General features: G+C 29.9%; 1 protein-coding gene and 1 pseudogene across 5 annotated transcripts in view; both read right to left on the reverse strand.

Moving 5' to 3' along the window:
- The window catches only part of LOC143194454 (neuroglobin), a 232479-nt gene that overhangs the window by 66731 nt on the left and 149564 nt on the right, over window positions 1-16184 (reverse strand). For all 5 annotated transcript variants that reach the window (XM_076401264.1, XM_076401262.1, XM_076401263.1 and 2 more), the window contains one exon: window positions 6512-6959. In XM_076401264.1, coding sequence (XP_076257379.1) covers window positions 6512-6702 — 191 coding nt within the window. In that variant the 5' untranslated portion in view covers window positions 6703-6959. The remainder of the gene's footprint in view (window positions 1-6511; window positions 6960-16184) is intronic.
- LOC143194541 (uncharacterized) lies at window positions 1682-1781 on the reverse strand (annotated as a pseudogene).

Below are 16184 nucleotides of genomic sequence, written 5' to 3' on the forward strand. Positions count from 1 at the left end.
TGGACGACTTCCGATTTTCCGTCACATCAGCTCAGCAATAGCATTATACACAAATATCTAATTATTTTAGAAAAAAATTATGTGAAAACTTTGTACGTGCTTTTGAAATTTGAGCATTTCTCTCGATTTCAACGCCCCCAACAGATCCTGATTTGGTATTAATGAGACCACCTCGGAAGTGCATCCTTTCGAACAAAAACGGAATTTTGAAAATCAGTTCATAATTGACGGATAAATCGGCGAACATGCATTAAAAAATATACAGGCGAACATAGAACCTCTTCCTTTTTCGAAGTCGGCTAAAAACAAATAAAACCAGATTTAGATAATGGTTAACATTTGCTTCACGATAATCTAATTCCAGTAATTGTTGAAGTAGTATGAACTTATATGAACTGTAGTATGAACTGGGTTATTCTTGTTGCTTTATTATGACAAATCGTGTAGTTTATCGTTCTTATAATAAATTTGGTCCAGTAAAATCCTTGGATTGTAAAGAGGTTCTAAGGTGATTGTAAAAATGTGCTATACTGGGGTTTATAGCGATATTCTGGGAAACTGTTATTTTGTCATTTTTTTATAAAGATAACATCAGTATAAAATGAAATAAGAAATAAGCTTATACGTTTTCTAACTATGGACCGTAAATATATAACGGACCGTAAATAATCATATATAACGTACAACGAATAGTACCTATTTGATTTTCAGACGATATTTGCCAAAATTGCAAAAGTAAAGTTTAATATGTTTTAAATGTTTAGATAAGCGGAAGGATGTGTGATAAAGATCAAATGTTTAGGTGAGATAGATTAGTTTAAACAAGTACAATTTTCATTAATATTGTTATTTTTTACAACACCATTGTGTTATTATTTTACTACTTAAGTTATTACTTACAAACGAAAGTAAACTATGAATACAATAAAATTAACGTAACTGATATATTATATATATATATATATAAATATATATTATATATATATATATATATATAAATATATATATATATATATATATAAATATATATATATATATATATATATATATATATATATATATATATATAAATATATATATATATATATATATATATATATATATATAAATATATATATATATATATATATATATATATATAAATATATATATATATATATATATATATATATATATATATATATATATATATATATATATATATATATATATATATATATATATCAAATGTATCTATAATTATAAAAGAATGTAAAATATAAATATAGATGAATATATAAGATATAATTTAAAATACAGAACTAGATTTATGCACATAAAACGAATAAATAAACTAAATGGGACACATGTTTGGTTAAACCACTTTCATATCTTATGTCCCACAATTGACTTAATGTCCTGTAGACTGAGGACCTTTTGTACAGGTAAATAGCGGGCATCAAGAGGAAACCTTTTGATTAAATTTTATTTAGTTCAATTGGAAGAAACCCTGCGTGGAATCGGATGTGTCTGTTAGGATTAACCACCGCTTATATTTAGAAATACGTGTTTGTTCAAGTACTAAGAAAATGGCGCATAAGTCAGAAAAACATAATCGAAGCCTGATCATATAGCTTAGCAGAAATAATAATATTGTTGATGTAAAAAGCACAGCCAACGCAATTTGTATATCTGGAATCATGAAAATGCGGAACACTTCAGGATTTTAAGCGTCATTCTTGCGCCCATGCTAATATTTTCTATACCATTTTAACTTTAATATATATGGCGTCGAAGCGCGTACTTAGTTTAGGAGCGAGCAAATATCTTAAATTATTAATCATATGTTTATGCGAAAACCAACATTCTATTACTTTCAGATAACACAATATCACATTAACTACTTAAAAATGAAAAAAGTAAGAATGAAAAAGTAGAAAAAAAATTTCATAGGTTATTTACGTCAGATGTATGTGTGTGTGTGTATTTAAGTGTCATAATGTGCATGTTCTCATGATGCTTCCCTTGGTTTTGTATACGTTCTTTGTGAAATAATTTTTGCAAACTGATCAACATAATTTATTGTTTTCAGTTATAAGAATAAGTAAGGGTTTCCTCTATTACCTTTATATACTAAATAATTTATTTAAATATACAATCAAACAATTTTGGACGAACAAGATATAGAATATAGAAGATATCAAATTTGGTAGATGTGAACTGGTGCAGAAAATAACGTTGCTTTTTTTCAAGGCACCGTGTAACACATTTGGATTATCACCCTATTACCTAAATTTTAATTTAAAAAATAAAAAACTTCAAGTATATGGAATACTTTTTTCTAAGATATGCTCATTTAGTAGGTATACAAACAAATTAATAGCATCACGAAATATTAATGGCTGCACCAAAAATACTTAAATATTGATTATGAGTAAAGGTTTATTTCAGATGTTCACATATCAGTCATTCTCATTTAAGAGGTACTTTCGACAACCACGATAAAAATCTATTTTTTTCTAAATTTTGTCGAAATGATCTTAGTACTTCTCAATATTAATTTATCTCTATTAGTCATTTAACTCAATACTCGCTTTATAGTCACTTAAATTTAAGCAATAAATTAGTTACAATAATAAATATATAAAGTAATAAATGTAATGAAATTAGTTTCAATGGTGTCTTAAACATAAAAAATATATCTACTTGGTCTGTCCTTTATTAGGTTCTGTCAACTATTAGTAATTTTAATCAGTAATTATCAATATTTATTATCAATTATCAAAATCGTTAATTTAAAAAAACTAATCTTTTGCCTCTCGTCCCCTTTTGTATTCCTTTAAAAACAGAGTACATTTCCGTTGTCGCGAAAGTCATGACTTTTCAAACATGAACAATATTCTATCGCATTAGTTAACAAGTTAGCAACAAGCGTCTTGTAAGCTAGCCCTGCAGCTATTTTGTCAAACATTCCAGTAACGTCATTCTGCAAGTACGATTTTGAATCTTGGTATGAATATTGTATTTAAAGTATTGGCAACAGCGGTAGAAGAGTTTTACCCTAATATTGCTCATTTTACGTGAAATTATCACGAAACCGGCAATGGAAAGGGAGCTCCAGATGGGGTGGGTAAAACTTGTGAAAGGACCACAGATACACTAGTTGTAAGTGGCATCGATATTTCGTGGTTGGAAGATTAAATCCACGAAATTCAAAGAAAGTTTCTGAAAATCATAGTTTAGACTCGGTAGGTAATTATTTTGATATTTCGGCAAAGAAGCAAAATATAGATCAGCAGAAAACTTGTGTTTTCTGCTGTACCAAATTTAAATATAATGTACATCCAATCTTTTCCCTTGTGTTGAGTATCTCCCCTGATCTCTTATAAAACAACATAAATTAATTAATTGACCGGCTATCTTGTAGATATTTTCAAATGAGTTATTTCTTTAAAAGTGTTATTTAATTAAAATAATATTCACATACGGTACAGCTTTTCTTAACAAAGTAGGACTTCTTAGAATGATTCATATATTACGATACTAATGAATTATATTAAGATCATTTAGATACGCACAAAAGAGGAATATAGAGAAAGGAATCATTTATCATGATCATAATCTTACTTTAAATATCTTCTCGTGAAAGTAATGCTGTTCGTTTTTAGATTTTAAGTTAATTTCCTAATAGTCCATTAATCCATATGTCAAGAAACTTGCAGATCTATTTATTTTCAATATTTTCTCAATTTTAATTATGAAACATTATTTGGATGGCGCCATATAATTACTTGATATTATTCATTATATATTACACTCTGCTATTTTCCTCACATTAAGGAAAACAATGTAGCTTTCTATATTTCAATATTCTAGTTAATTCCAAACATGGCGCGACACTGATTAAAATTATAATTAATCCATCGATCTATGGATGCCATTAGAATATCTATAATAATGCACGAGGTAAAAGCATCCGTAAACTACACAAATTAAAATGTCTTCAGGTGATGTCTGTAGATATTACACAAATTTACATGAAAATTCATCCTGTTTTAAATTAATAATTCATGGAGTTCAGCACGGTGTCTCGCCAACTCTTAAACTTTGAAAGTCGTTAGGGAATCGAAAGATATAGTGTAGCATCCCATAGATTTAAGGAAAAAGATAAATGGTGAAACCATGACTTATTTTTGATAATAGATTTATGAAATTACGTAATTATATTTATGACTAATGGATATGATATTTTTATTTTAGTCTATATGAACATATTGTTAAAATTTTATTCTCAGTACTGGAATTATTATATTCATTTTCTATTAAATGTCATAAAATATAGTGTATCAACAATAAACTTCCTCCTTCTCCAAAATAAATGGTTAAATTACTGTTGTATAATAGTTTGCATTGATTCAAAATGAATGTTCTCATATATCAGACATATAAATTAATTTTAAATCATTTACAACATTTGGCGTTACCGTGTATTAAATCAAATTAGCTATACTTGTAACCATTGGTTCCAAGTGGTCATGTTGAAGCCTTCAGTTTTAAGTATGTGTTATTTCGTGTAAGTGTGAACAAAATATATTCTCAGTCGATTGAAAACGTCCAAATTTGATTTGTATGGATCAAATCGCCTTTATGGGAGGTTTTACTTTTTATTTCAATTTTTACTTCAAAAGTGCGACTGGCGAGTGAAGCTTATAACAACCATGCTAAATCGATTTCAACAAGTGTATACGGTTTTGACGTTTTAAAAGTAGCGATTTTGATACCCCAGTTCTCCGGACCTCCTCCTCCAAAAGTAGCGGCTATAGATGTACAATACATTGAATAACATTCATTGTACCGATTTTTCACAATAAAATTTATAATTTTTTTGCTGCAAAATATTTGACGTAGAACTTAAGCACGAAATTTGCACAAGCCTCCTTTGAAGTCAGTTTTACACCATTAATAGGGCAGTGCAGAGACCTGAACCTAAATGGTAGTTCGATGGAACATCAAGTCTACCAAGACAATCTCTCTCATTTTTTAACAACCAATTCGAGCAAAGACAATTTCAATGCTGACCTAGAGAAGCATAATATGTCAAAAATGACATTTTGAATTATCTAAAATATCTCGTCTCTAAAATATTCTCTTGAAATTCAAACGCATTATGGTATGACTTCATTGACTTGGAAAAAATTGAAAAGTAAATTAAATGGGAATATATAGAAAACTAAAATAACATCATATTCTTTTAGAGGAAATCGTAAATTAAGAATATATTTACGATATTATATTTACTATTAATCACGACGTTTTTTTTTACTAAACTTGTGTGGTTACAAGAAAGATTTTGTTTCAACTCAGTTGTACATTTGATATAATATAATGAACTGACTTTGACTTTTTCATATACTTTAGAGCTAAAACGGTCATATCCTGAAACACTCAAAGTATCCCAAGTTAACAACTCTATAATTATTAATATTTATAATTGCAATAAAAACAAAAAATAGTATTAACCGTATTAAAAACAATGAATTATTTTGTGAAATGAATAGTTGTAAAACAATAATTATATCATTCATCAAAATCTATTCTAACTTTTAATTTCACATATAAGATATATAAAACTGTTTTATATATCCCAGATTCTAACATGTTATCTAATACAATCTAATAAAGCTAATATAATTTTATCCAACTAATTATATTTTAGTAAGCATATATTTCTTATCATTATAGTTGATATAAGATTCTTTCCTTTATAGTCAAACATCTATTTCCTTAACCTTTTAAAATGAGGGTTGACTTAACTCAGTAATTAGCCAATTCCTGTAAAATATGGTTATTTTACGAAAAAGTATATTATCTGACAAAGAACGTTCTCAATTAGAACAGTGGCAAGCATTGGAATACTGGAGATGAGCTCTAATGTATCATTTAGGTTGGTAAGTTATTACTTTCAGTAAATGTCAGGAACTAATATGTTAAAAATCCATTGTTCATTGCAGATAAGTAATAATTTGTAGTAGAAATATCTCGAAAAAGCTGTAATTGAAATGCATTTGAATAAAATTGAAATAAACCAATTACTTCTATTACATTATGTCATTGTTACTCTCAAAACATTAAGATACGATTACAAAACATATTTAAATTTACTAAAATATAAAATTATTTAAAATGAAGTCATCTACACAGTACAGAGAATCAAACAATTATCTCCGTCCTGTCCCCTCTCAAAACTAATACGGGAATGAATTCGTATATCTCCGTCTGTTATCATGAACAGAAAAGCAGCATTTGACTGAAATAGTAGTAACTAGTTTCAGTCGCTAGTTTTTTTGACTACTGACCAGTTCGACTGTTTTGCGACTGTCGACTGTTTTTACTCTTTTCTACTTGTAGTATTTAGAAAGAGAGTACGGTTGATGACCAGTGGATGGTTAAATTGATGAAACACTTAAATTGTGTTACATATAATAATTAGAAAATAATTACTCAAACACGTTAATTTAAATATGGTACTTACTTCAGAAACATACAAACTCCAGTGCTTTCCATGGCTCTACTGATACCTTTCCACGACGCCATCATACTATATTTCTGTTTGGCGGTAAGGGGAAGTCTAGGATCGACCGGGGGAGGTGGCGGACCGTCCTCGAACTTCCTCCCACTGTTTCGTCCATTGCTGCCGGCCAATTTCCCTAACTCACAGCCCATGACGCACTATTTATCATTTAACACTAACACAAAGCGAAATACTGTACTGTTCACGATCTCGACTTTATATCACTTCACGTTATTCCTGCATTCTTCGTGTCGAAGGTGACGTTGCAGGCGTTAACAATGACGACGGTAACGCAATCGCTCAGGATGGAGTAAATATTGGTCTAGTAGTGGCAAAACCATTTAATCAATCGCTAATGGCTGTTAGAGTAATGGAAACGTGCGTTTTTCACCCTCCGACGGTTATTAGCCTGAAACAAACATTAATTCATTAGGTATGATAATTTAAAAACCAATTAATGTATCGACCGTTGTTCCAAAGCGTGAAGACTGAGGGGGGCGCTTGGTGACTAATGTAATAATAAATGAAAATGCGGTTGTCGATATAATAAGTGGTTTCAAAAATGGGCTGTGATATTTTTATGTAATTTACTTCAACCTATTATTTTTTTCTGGATTTAATATTTATGTACATATTTTACAAATACAAATTTAATAAATTAACACTTGTAAATTAAAATTGTATTATGTATAAGAAACTGTTTTTTGGGATCTACTTATTAGAGCTGATTGACATACTAAAAATATCTTACATGCTTTATATTATTTAATAATAACATGTATTAATAACTTCAACAATCATTCCATTTGAGCTAAACCGTTTTCTACCCTCAATTTGCAATGACTAGGGTTCTAATCTGGACCATATGATCATGGAAAACCAGTTTGCCTAAGAAATCCCCTCCTTATTAGTCTATCAATTAGTAAAATATCCAGAATGATGATGTGTTAGGTAGGTTTGATTTCATAACCAAACTTGTTATTGTTATTTGCCATTGTTGAGTTCATTTTGGTCTTTAGATCTCTTGCAATATCCATGTTCAGATGAATTCTAGTAAAAACAATTAGCCGAAGTTCTAAAGACTCTACTACACCTGACTCTGATCTAGACCTGACTTTGAAGCTATACTGAAGCTGAACAATTTCAAAAGAAAGCTATGCCCAATATTCCACCGTATATTAACAATAAATAAGTGTACCTAGGTTTGAATCTTCGAGCACTGAATAAATAAATTGAATCATAACCCATGAACTGTCAGATTAGACCAACACATAAACCAGTAAACTTCTAAACTGTAGGGAATGGGCAGTGTAAGATACACTTTCTTCAAGAGAAATAGTATACCAGATCTAGTATCAAGATTCGCAAACCGAATATAAGGATGGCATCAATGGATCTAAAACTCAGATAATATGGCTACAGTAGATATACCTACAGATAAAGATCTGACAACATATTATATTATTGTTTCAAAGAATGATTGCTGAGTAGAAGGACAAATAAAAAAGTTTCGGTCAATAAATAAAGCTTCAATCTGGAACCAATTATTTAAATATGGATTGCTGAAAAAAAAAACTAAATGTACAAAAACTTTGAAGCAAACATCAAAGAATTCGAAATGGAACTGAAATTATATGACTATTTAAGGTTTGATGCGCATTCAACATTAAGTGTTAAACGTTCAAAGCGGATAGTCTAAAATATAATTGTATTGTGTTTCAAACAAAACATAATGTCTCTGTTAATTAGATAATAATATTTTCAGTCAGTATTTTATTTTATTTTATAGTTTTATTTACCGAAAAAAAATTGGCCACTTTCAGATTTATTCACACATTATTAACTAGCTTACTTAAACCGTGATATGAGAAATTAGGATAAATTTCGAATTTCTAATGTATTTTGCTGTTCCTAGTATTATATATATATATTAATTTGAACGGTAAGAGTTTAACTAACAAATAATGCCGTGGATTTCTATTTTTCTTCAAAAGTATCACCAGTATTAAAACGTCAGCCATATTCTGACGATGCACTTGCTTAGTATCTAATTTAATATTTAAAGAAAAAGGGACTAAGTAAAGTTGGAAACACAGTGCGTCATGAGAAGCTGAGGTTGATCGTGAAATGCATCCAGATATTAAAGGCTAATTGAAGATTAATCTTTTACATGTATTTTTTTTTCTCGAAAATTAAAAAACCAGTTTTGAACATATTTTAATTACATATTAAATTACATTTTATTCACTTACCGTTGAGTCATTTTTTGAAGAAAATATAGGTTCAGTTAGAGAATAAACAAACATTTTAACATTTAATTAAGATTAATTGTCACTAAATATATTTCGTTATATATATAAACATCACCATTTGAATCAAAACTTCTACAAAAGTGAGAGTGATTATTTTAATAACGTAACATAGTGAGACAAAATTGAAACTTTTAGATTAGTGTTTAGAAACATTAGCAACATACGATGTTATCCAATACAGTTATTGGTGTGACTGGTTGGTTATTCCTAATCAAATTTTGCACTCTTGTCTATAGATTATTCCAACTGCAAACAATAAGTTGAGACACCAATGCACTGAAATGGTTTTGAACAAGTTGGTATTATGTGGATCTTAAATTACATGCATATTGTATGATATAAATTGAACGGTTTTCTTAAAAAATCAAGATTTCATAGTAAAATTATTGAATCTCTCCTATTTTGAAATTTTTTTATTTTAATTTCCATGTCAGAAGAAAACGGTACACTATTCAAGAGCCAGTAAACTTTCATTCCACCTAACCAGATATAATTTTCAGATATCTTATAGATAGAAACAAGCAAGTGAAAATAATATAGGATTCATATAAGATGATTTTGGTCAAAAGTCATACGGATTCATGTTGATTGTTTTTCAAATATTAAGATGATTGGTGGATAGATGACCGAGATTTGAGTGTATAATTGTAGGTATAATCCTTTTCCTTAAGATAATGTAGGCGTATGTCATTGTTGCAAGACAAAATATTACAATACAAAAAGAAATGCTTCTTCAGTAACCATGCTAACCACATTTGGTATCCTGAAATTATTTTTATATAAGAATTTAATGAACGAACTTGAAAAATAAATTTTAACGATGTAGGTATTCCTGAGGGCCACTTATTTTGATGTATTGGAGCAACAATAATGTATTTTTTGGAGCGAACACAAAATATAATAAAGTAAACGTTTGATATATGTTAAAAATAGTTTACATCTGAAATCATAATTTGACAAAGATAGTCTCATAAATGAATATACAAAACATTAAGACAATATTTAACATTTTTATGCTCATATTGATATTAATAAAAACTTAGTATAGGCAATTACAAGGAGACTTGTAAATTTAGAACTCCGCTGAAGAATTGTGTTTGAATTTCTTATACCATCACTTTAATCAAGATTCATATTTTATGCAGCATATACACGGATACTTCTTCACGAGAAAACAAATGCTACGCTTTATTTTCCAATTTCTGTTTATTTCCACCATTTTACTGTTGTCGCAGTCATTTTTTCTTATTTGTGTAACTTACAAGGCTGCGGTTTGGATTTATTATATTGTTTTGTGGTCAAAATTTAAACAAAACATTCGGTATATATATTCAGTTCAATTCAGCACTAAGAAAATATTCTAATCAATCTACAAATTACTTGTATTTTTCCTGAAAATTTTCTTGAAACCGTCTTAACGAGTGCAATTAAACAGGGTATTTGCTACGCATCGTTTTCCTCCTTACAATATATTTAAATAATCTTATTACTTTTGTGTAGACAATTGTTGGAACACCCATGTCCTGATATAGCCTGGGTGAAATAGTAATGGAGGTTACCAAATGGTCTACTTGCCCATTTCCTTATATCAGAGATAAGTCTGTGCCCATTACTCTCAACTATCCCACTCCGTTTGTCACTTGGCCTTTACGTTTATCTTCGCCTTTTCTTTCTCTATTTCTTGATAAGAGTTGCCTGCAAAAGTCTATATGCACTGCAGACTCTAATTAACATAGCTCGTTGAACACATTGAAACCTTTCCATAAGGAACCGGCTTTTGAATTGAAAGTATGGAACAACCGAATATACTCATCTCTTCAGGTCATCCCTTGCTCGCTTTTGAGCCTCTTATATATGGTATTGAGCGAGACATCCATTTTTTAGTCATTGAACTGAGGCCAGCGAATGTTTATTTATTATCCTAATATACTCCAAGGTATTTTATTGACCATTTTGGTTCCACCGATTTATTTCCCATTTTAAAATCTAAACGACCTTCCTGCTTTTTTTGAGGTCAGTGACAACACTCTCTGCTTCATCCTAGTCACTGACATATCTTTTAAACGACTAATCAGCATTAGATGATTGATAACAGATGAGCTCAGGTTAACTTTTCTCACCAATCACTAAGCAATAGTAAATCTGCCTGGTTGATAAATTCATCAATATAAAATTCTAAATCTTCCAAATTGTAAATTCTAGAGTATTTTTAATTTGGTTTCAGTATCAATAAAAGATAATTTGAGGAATACTTTATAACTGAAATTCAATGAATTATCAAATCTTGAAAAAGACGCTGGAACAAGAATGTACGAAATAACATAAATTTTCTTATGCTTACGTTTAAATTTTTAACTTATGTATTGATTCACCTTTTATAAATGATAAGGTGAAAGGACCTTCACCTTTGATTTAGGGATGCTTTCACTATAACTTTCTGTTTTGTTGTATCCTTATTTTTTCTTGAATTATTTATTATTAACCTTAATTCTATATTAGAATATCTTATACTAAATATGTGAATTTGTTAACAATATATACACATATTTCCTGTCTTATTGCATTGCTTATTGCATACCATTACATAAAACATGATCCATAGAAAAATACACTTGTAAAAGGAAAAGAGACCACAATTTTGTTATGAATGTGTATTTTTATAATATATCATATGAAAAAGGTCCAATATAACAGTCTAGTTTTTATATTAAATTAACATGGCATCATTCTTATCCAATGTTCAAAATAATTTTATAATAATTTATTTTCGGACTCAAATCTAAGTAATTTATTTCACCTATAAAATTTCCAGTTAAATGAAAAATTTTTTTAAAGCCAAATTATCAAGTCCTCAGCGAAATTTCAGCTAATCTCTTCGGAACTATCAATTATTGATAAACTGTGTCCTGTGTAACGTGTTTTGGCTACATATGGTTAAGTCCTTTATTAACATTATTCAGTCTCTTTTTAACCGATTTCAAAAAGGAGGAAGTTCTTTGCTCCTCTGTATATTATTTTTAATGTATGTTCGACAATTCTTCCGTCAATTATGGAGCGATTTTCAAAAGTTTTTTTTTCTATTCGAAAGAGCGCACTTCCGAGGTGGTTAAAAGAAACAAGTTAGGATCTGTTGGTGGGAAGGGGGAAAATCGAGGGAAACCCTAAAATTTCAAAGACTCGTACAAGGTTTTCACATTTTTTTTATCATAAATAATTAGATATTTCTGTATAATGTTATTTCTGAACTGATGTGACAGAAAATCGGAATTAGTTCACAGCAATAGCCATTGATTGCTTTTTAAGCACTAACAATATCATAGAGTCGTTGTGGAAATGCTGCAGGGAGCTGCTTCTACGGTATAATGGGTAGAGCGTTCAGCTCGTACACGAAGGTCGCGGGTTCGATTCATGGAGGTGCCAACTTTTTGTTCTAGTTAGAATACTTCTCAAATCTTTTACGCTAGGTAGCGGATCCCGTGGCCTGAAGCGTTCTTTATTTTCAATTATTGTTTCTTTATTTCTATTTCTCTTCATAACTTTACTTGGTCTACCTGTAAGACTTAACAAAATAACTGCATAATTTATTGAGTAAATATCTAACACTAATAAGAGGAAAAGTTGGTAGTAGTTAAAATAATATCGTAAAGAGACTAATAGGTTTAGGTATTTATTAAGCTAAATTATATATATAGTAGAATATAAAATACGTGTAGTGGAAAGGTTAACTAAGGTTTTTGTTTATTTTTATTAGGTTGTTCCAACGATTATTATGTACATTATTATACGGTTATTATTTATTTTTGTGTTAAAAATCTAAGTTTGTTTATTTTTCACCTTTTAGTGAATTTCTTATTTATTTTTGGAAGTCGGACCAATTTTTTTGTTAAGAATATTTTATCACAGTAGCTCATCGATTATATTTCATATTTATAAATTAATAATTTTTATACTCGATGATTTGATTGCAGTGAGTAGCTTCAACCTTTTCTGATTAATCGATTAACTAATACTTTGCATGACAATCCTTATTCAAAATGTATCATTGAACGGTATTCCTACGTACCTCACATGCCATTGCTCTAAAAATAATATTGATTTTATCATGTCAGCATTATACAGTGGCATAGTGTTTACCATAGTTAGCAGAGCTATATACATATAAACGGAGAACTTCTTCCGAACTTTTCTTGGAATAATTTGTTGGCACACTTTCTCTATTTCTTTATTTCATTTTTATCTGTCTCCTGTTAACTTCACATTTTCTATTAACATCATTAACATGAACATCATTCTAGATTAACAACAAGGATTCATGAAAATCTATATTAAACATATGATTAAGGAACTGAAAAACACTACAGAATTATCGAGATGTGGTAAGGTACGTGTACTATGTTATTTAGAAAATGATTAAGATTAGTGGGAACATTTTTCTTCATTATGTCAATCTTGGAGTAGTGGTGGCTTAAAAAAGTAATTTTTTTTCATTTTTCAAATATTTTCAGTGTTGGAGAGACTGCTTGATTGTCAGGATGAACGGTTTATTATTTAAAGTCTATCTAGCAGTTAAATTATCATATAGTATTATTCATCGACGAATTTTTATTCTTACAGCTATAATAAATCCAATAAAAGCCTGCAGCAGCCAATCAATATAAGGTATAATTATATAATAATTAAATATACCTAAAGAAAAAGACCGTTATAAAATAGATATTCGAGAAAGTGCTAATGACTTTATCTTAAAAGATCTATGTGCAGAATAACTTTAATTTAATGACACCTCCAATAATTTCAAAATGTGTATAACCTTAGTTCTATTTAAACAGGTTGGCATTTTCTTTTTAAGTTGCAAGTAAAAATAAACCACACGTGATTGCAAAAGACGGGTCCTTGTCCGCTTGAATCCCGTCCAATATTTCACAGTCGATGACAAATCCGCAATAACATCCGATAGAGTTGATGGATATATTTGAATCTTACAAAGAACCACCGACGAAAATATAAACATACAGGGTGCTAACGTGATGCTGCCGGTAAATTTAGCATCTGTCCCGCGCAGAACTGTTTTGATGTAACATAAATATGTGCTGAGTTCAAGCCGTCAATTTTAAATCGCGCCTATTAACACCTCAAAAAATATTCGTTTGATTTTCATCTACACCATCTGGATTTCTTCTATAGTTTATGGTGTAATATGTAGATAAACTTTGGACGAAAAATATGGCATTGATATAACGACGAAGGGAGCTAATTTTAAAATATGACATAGATGACCTTCACATATTTAAACACTTTACATAAGATTTTATAACATTTTGTTCATCAATTGATTAAATAATACAAATGAACTAACACATATTTAGTTGTATCAAATTTTCGCTAATCGTTACGCCTTTATTATTCAAATGATTCAATTGATTGTTTAGTAACCCAACTGATTCAAGATTTTTCATCAAATAATGAATTACTATCATTATTAATCAATAGCCGGAGCTCAGGGAGAGTGTCTACTTCCCAATTAGCAATACTTTCTCACCAATAAGCTGCTATTGGTCCCACAGAATTTCAAACATTCTTCATTACATCACGGCACATTTGGCGATCGGCCGCAGCTGGTCGCACAACGTTATTCCGCTAGTTTTCGGATCGTTTTCGATGATCTAGATATTTTTCGGAAATGGGCGCTGCGTATTTCACCCAAAAGATCAATGTCGCCACCAAACCTACCACATTTACCATTGTCTGGGTCTCTGAATTTGTTCATCAACTGCGCACTGATTGTCGCATCTTAGACGAATGATTTAATTATTTACACTCGTAATGAAACATGAATTATTTGCCTTTATACATCGCATTTGAAAGATCTCAAGCTTACACATCTGAGACTATTGGATTGGCAAAATAAGCGTTCGAAAAAGGCTCATTTTATACTTTAAATTGTAATATTTCCTCTCTTCTACACACACTCAAGCACTTGATGTCCTGTGCTTGCTATCACTGGATTCCATTTAAAATTACCGATATATACGATTTATAGTTGTAAATATTTTGGCATTTCCCTCTAAAATTATCAAGATATGCTGGCTCTTCAGTGAAAACTATATTGTAATATCATAAGTGAACATCAGATCGGTCAAGGAGTTTGTAGCAACATTTCGCATAATTGCCTACATTACTATGTTGAAAAGCAGTGGAGAGATAATGCCTCATTTGCGAATACCGGCTTGAATGAATTGGAAAAATCGTTTCGCACTCGCACATAGCTAATGGTGTGTCATCGTAACAATGACGAATAGTCGACACAAAATTATAAGATTTTACTGAATTTATACTTTAAAAGAATGATATAAATATTGTTCGATAAAGTATTGTTGATATTTGTTTTTCGACTCTAATTATTGTAACCATCAAGTTGATACATAAGCACTAATAGTAAGGAATAAATAATAAAACTGAGTCTACTAAAGATAGCTTAAAACGCTGATCATCTAACGTAACCCGTGTATTAACAAGACACCACTATAATAGAGATAGATGGAATAACTTGTGAAACATAATCTAGTAGGGGTTTCCTATATTGAAAATGTGGATAAAAATATTAATAATATCACACTCAATTAGACATCCACAACAGTTTTCTGGTAAAGGGTTCTTTTGTTATATTTAGGTTGAATTTCACTTTCCTCTAATGCACTTGCTATTTAATCTACTGACCGCCTAGTCGTCTTAGTACCGCTTCACTCTCATACGTTTTAATCATATGAATATACTTACACACTATTTTATTGTATGTTGTGGGCAATTACAAATATATCTTACATATATGTTACTTTACTCTAGAGCTAACATTACAAATTTGGTTAAAATCTGCATTGTATGATTTTTTGAAACCTTATTTCAAATTTACCTAAATTCTGAGAATCGATATTTATTATATGCTCATCCTTATATAAACATAACCTACCTCTGGCAAATCTATCTGTTTGTATGGATGAAATGCTCAAATACAATCTCAGCCAATCCAAGCTTATGATTTTAGAGTTTTAACATCATTAATATCAATATTATTTTATCAATATAATATACTCAATTGCACAGATCCATATATAATGACGATGAATGACCAAATATGTGGTATGACGTTCATTGGCGTCAATATAGGCGCTCCAACAGTTTGCGGAGCTTCTTTGGATTTCAGACACACTTTTTCGTCCATTGTTATGGTATGAGACCACTTTTATTAGCCCGTGATCATTCTTTTTTGAAATTCACTCGAATATCTTTCGTTTCATCAACGATTGACAAATGTGTAAAAGCGA

The sequence above is a fragment of the Rhynchophorus ferrugineus genome, unplaced genomic scaffold, assembly GCF_030347505.1.
Source record: "Rhynchophorus ferrugineus isolate W39M unplaced genomic scaffold, kcgeb_rfMv2 rfM3, whole genome shotgun sequence".
Classification (NCBI taxonomy): Eukaryota; Metazoa; Arthropoda; class Insecta; order Coleoptera; family Curculionidae; genus Rhynchophorus; species Rhynchophorus ferrugineus.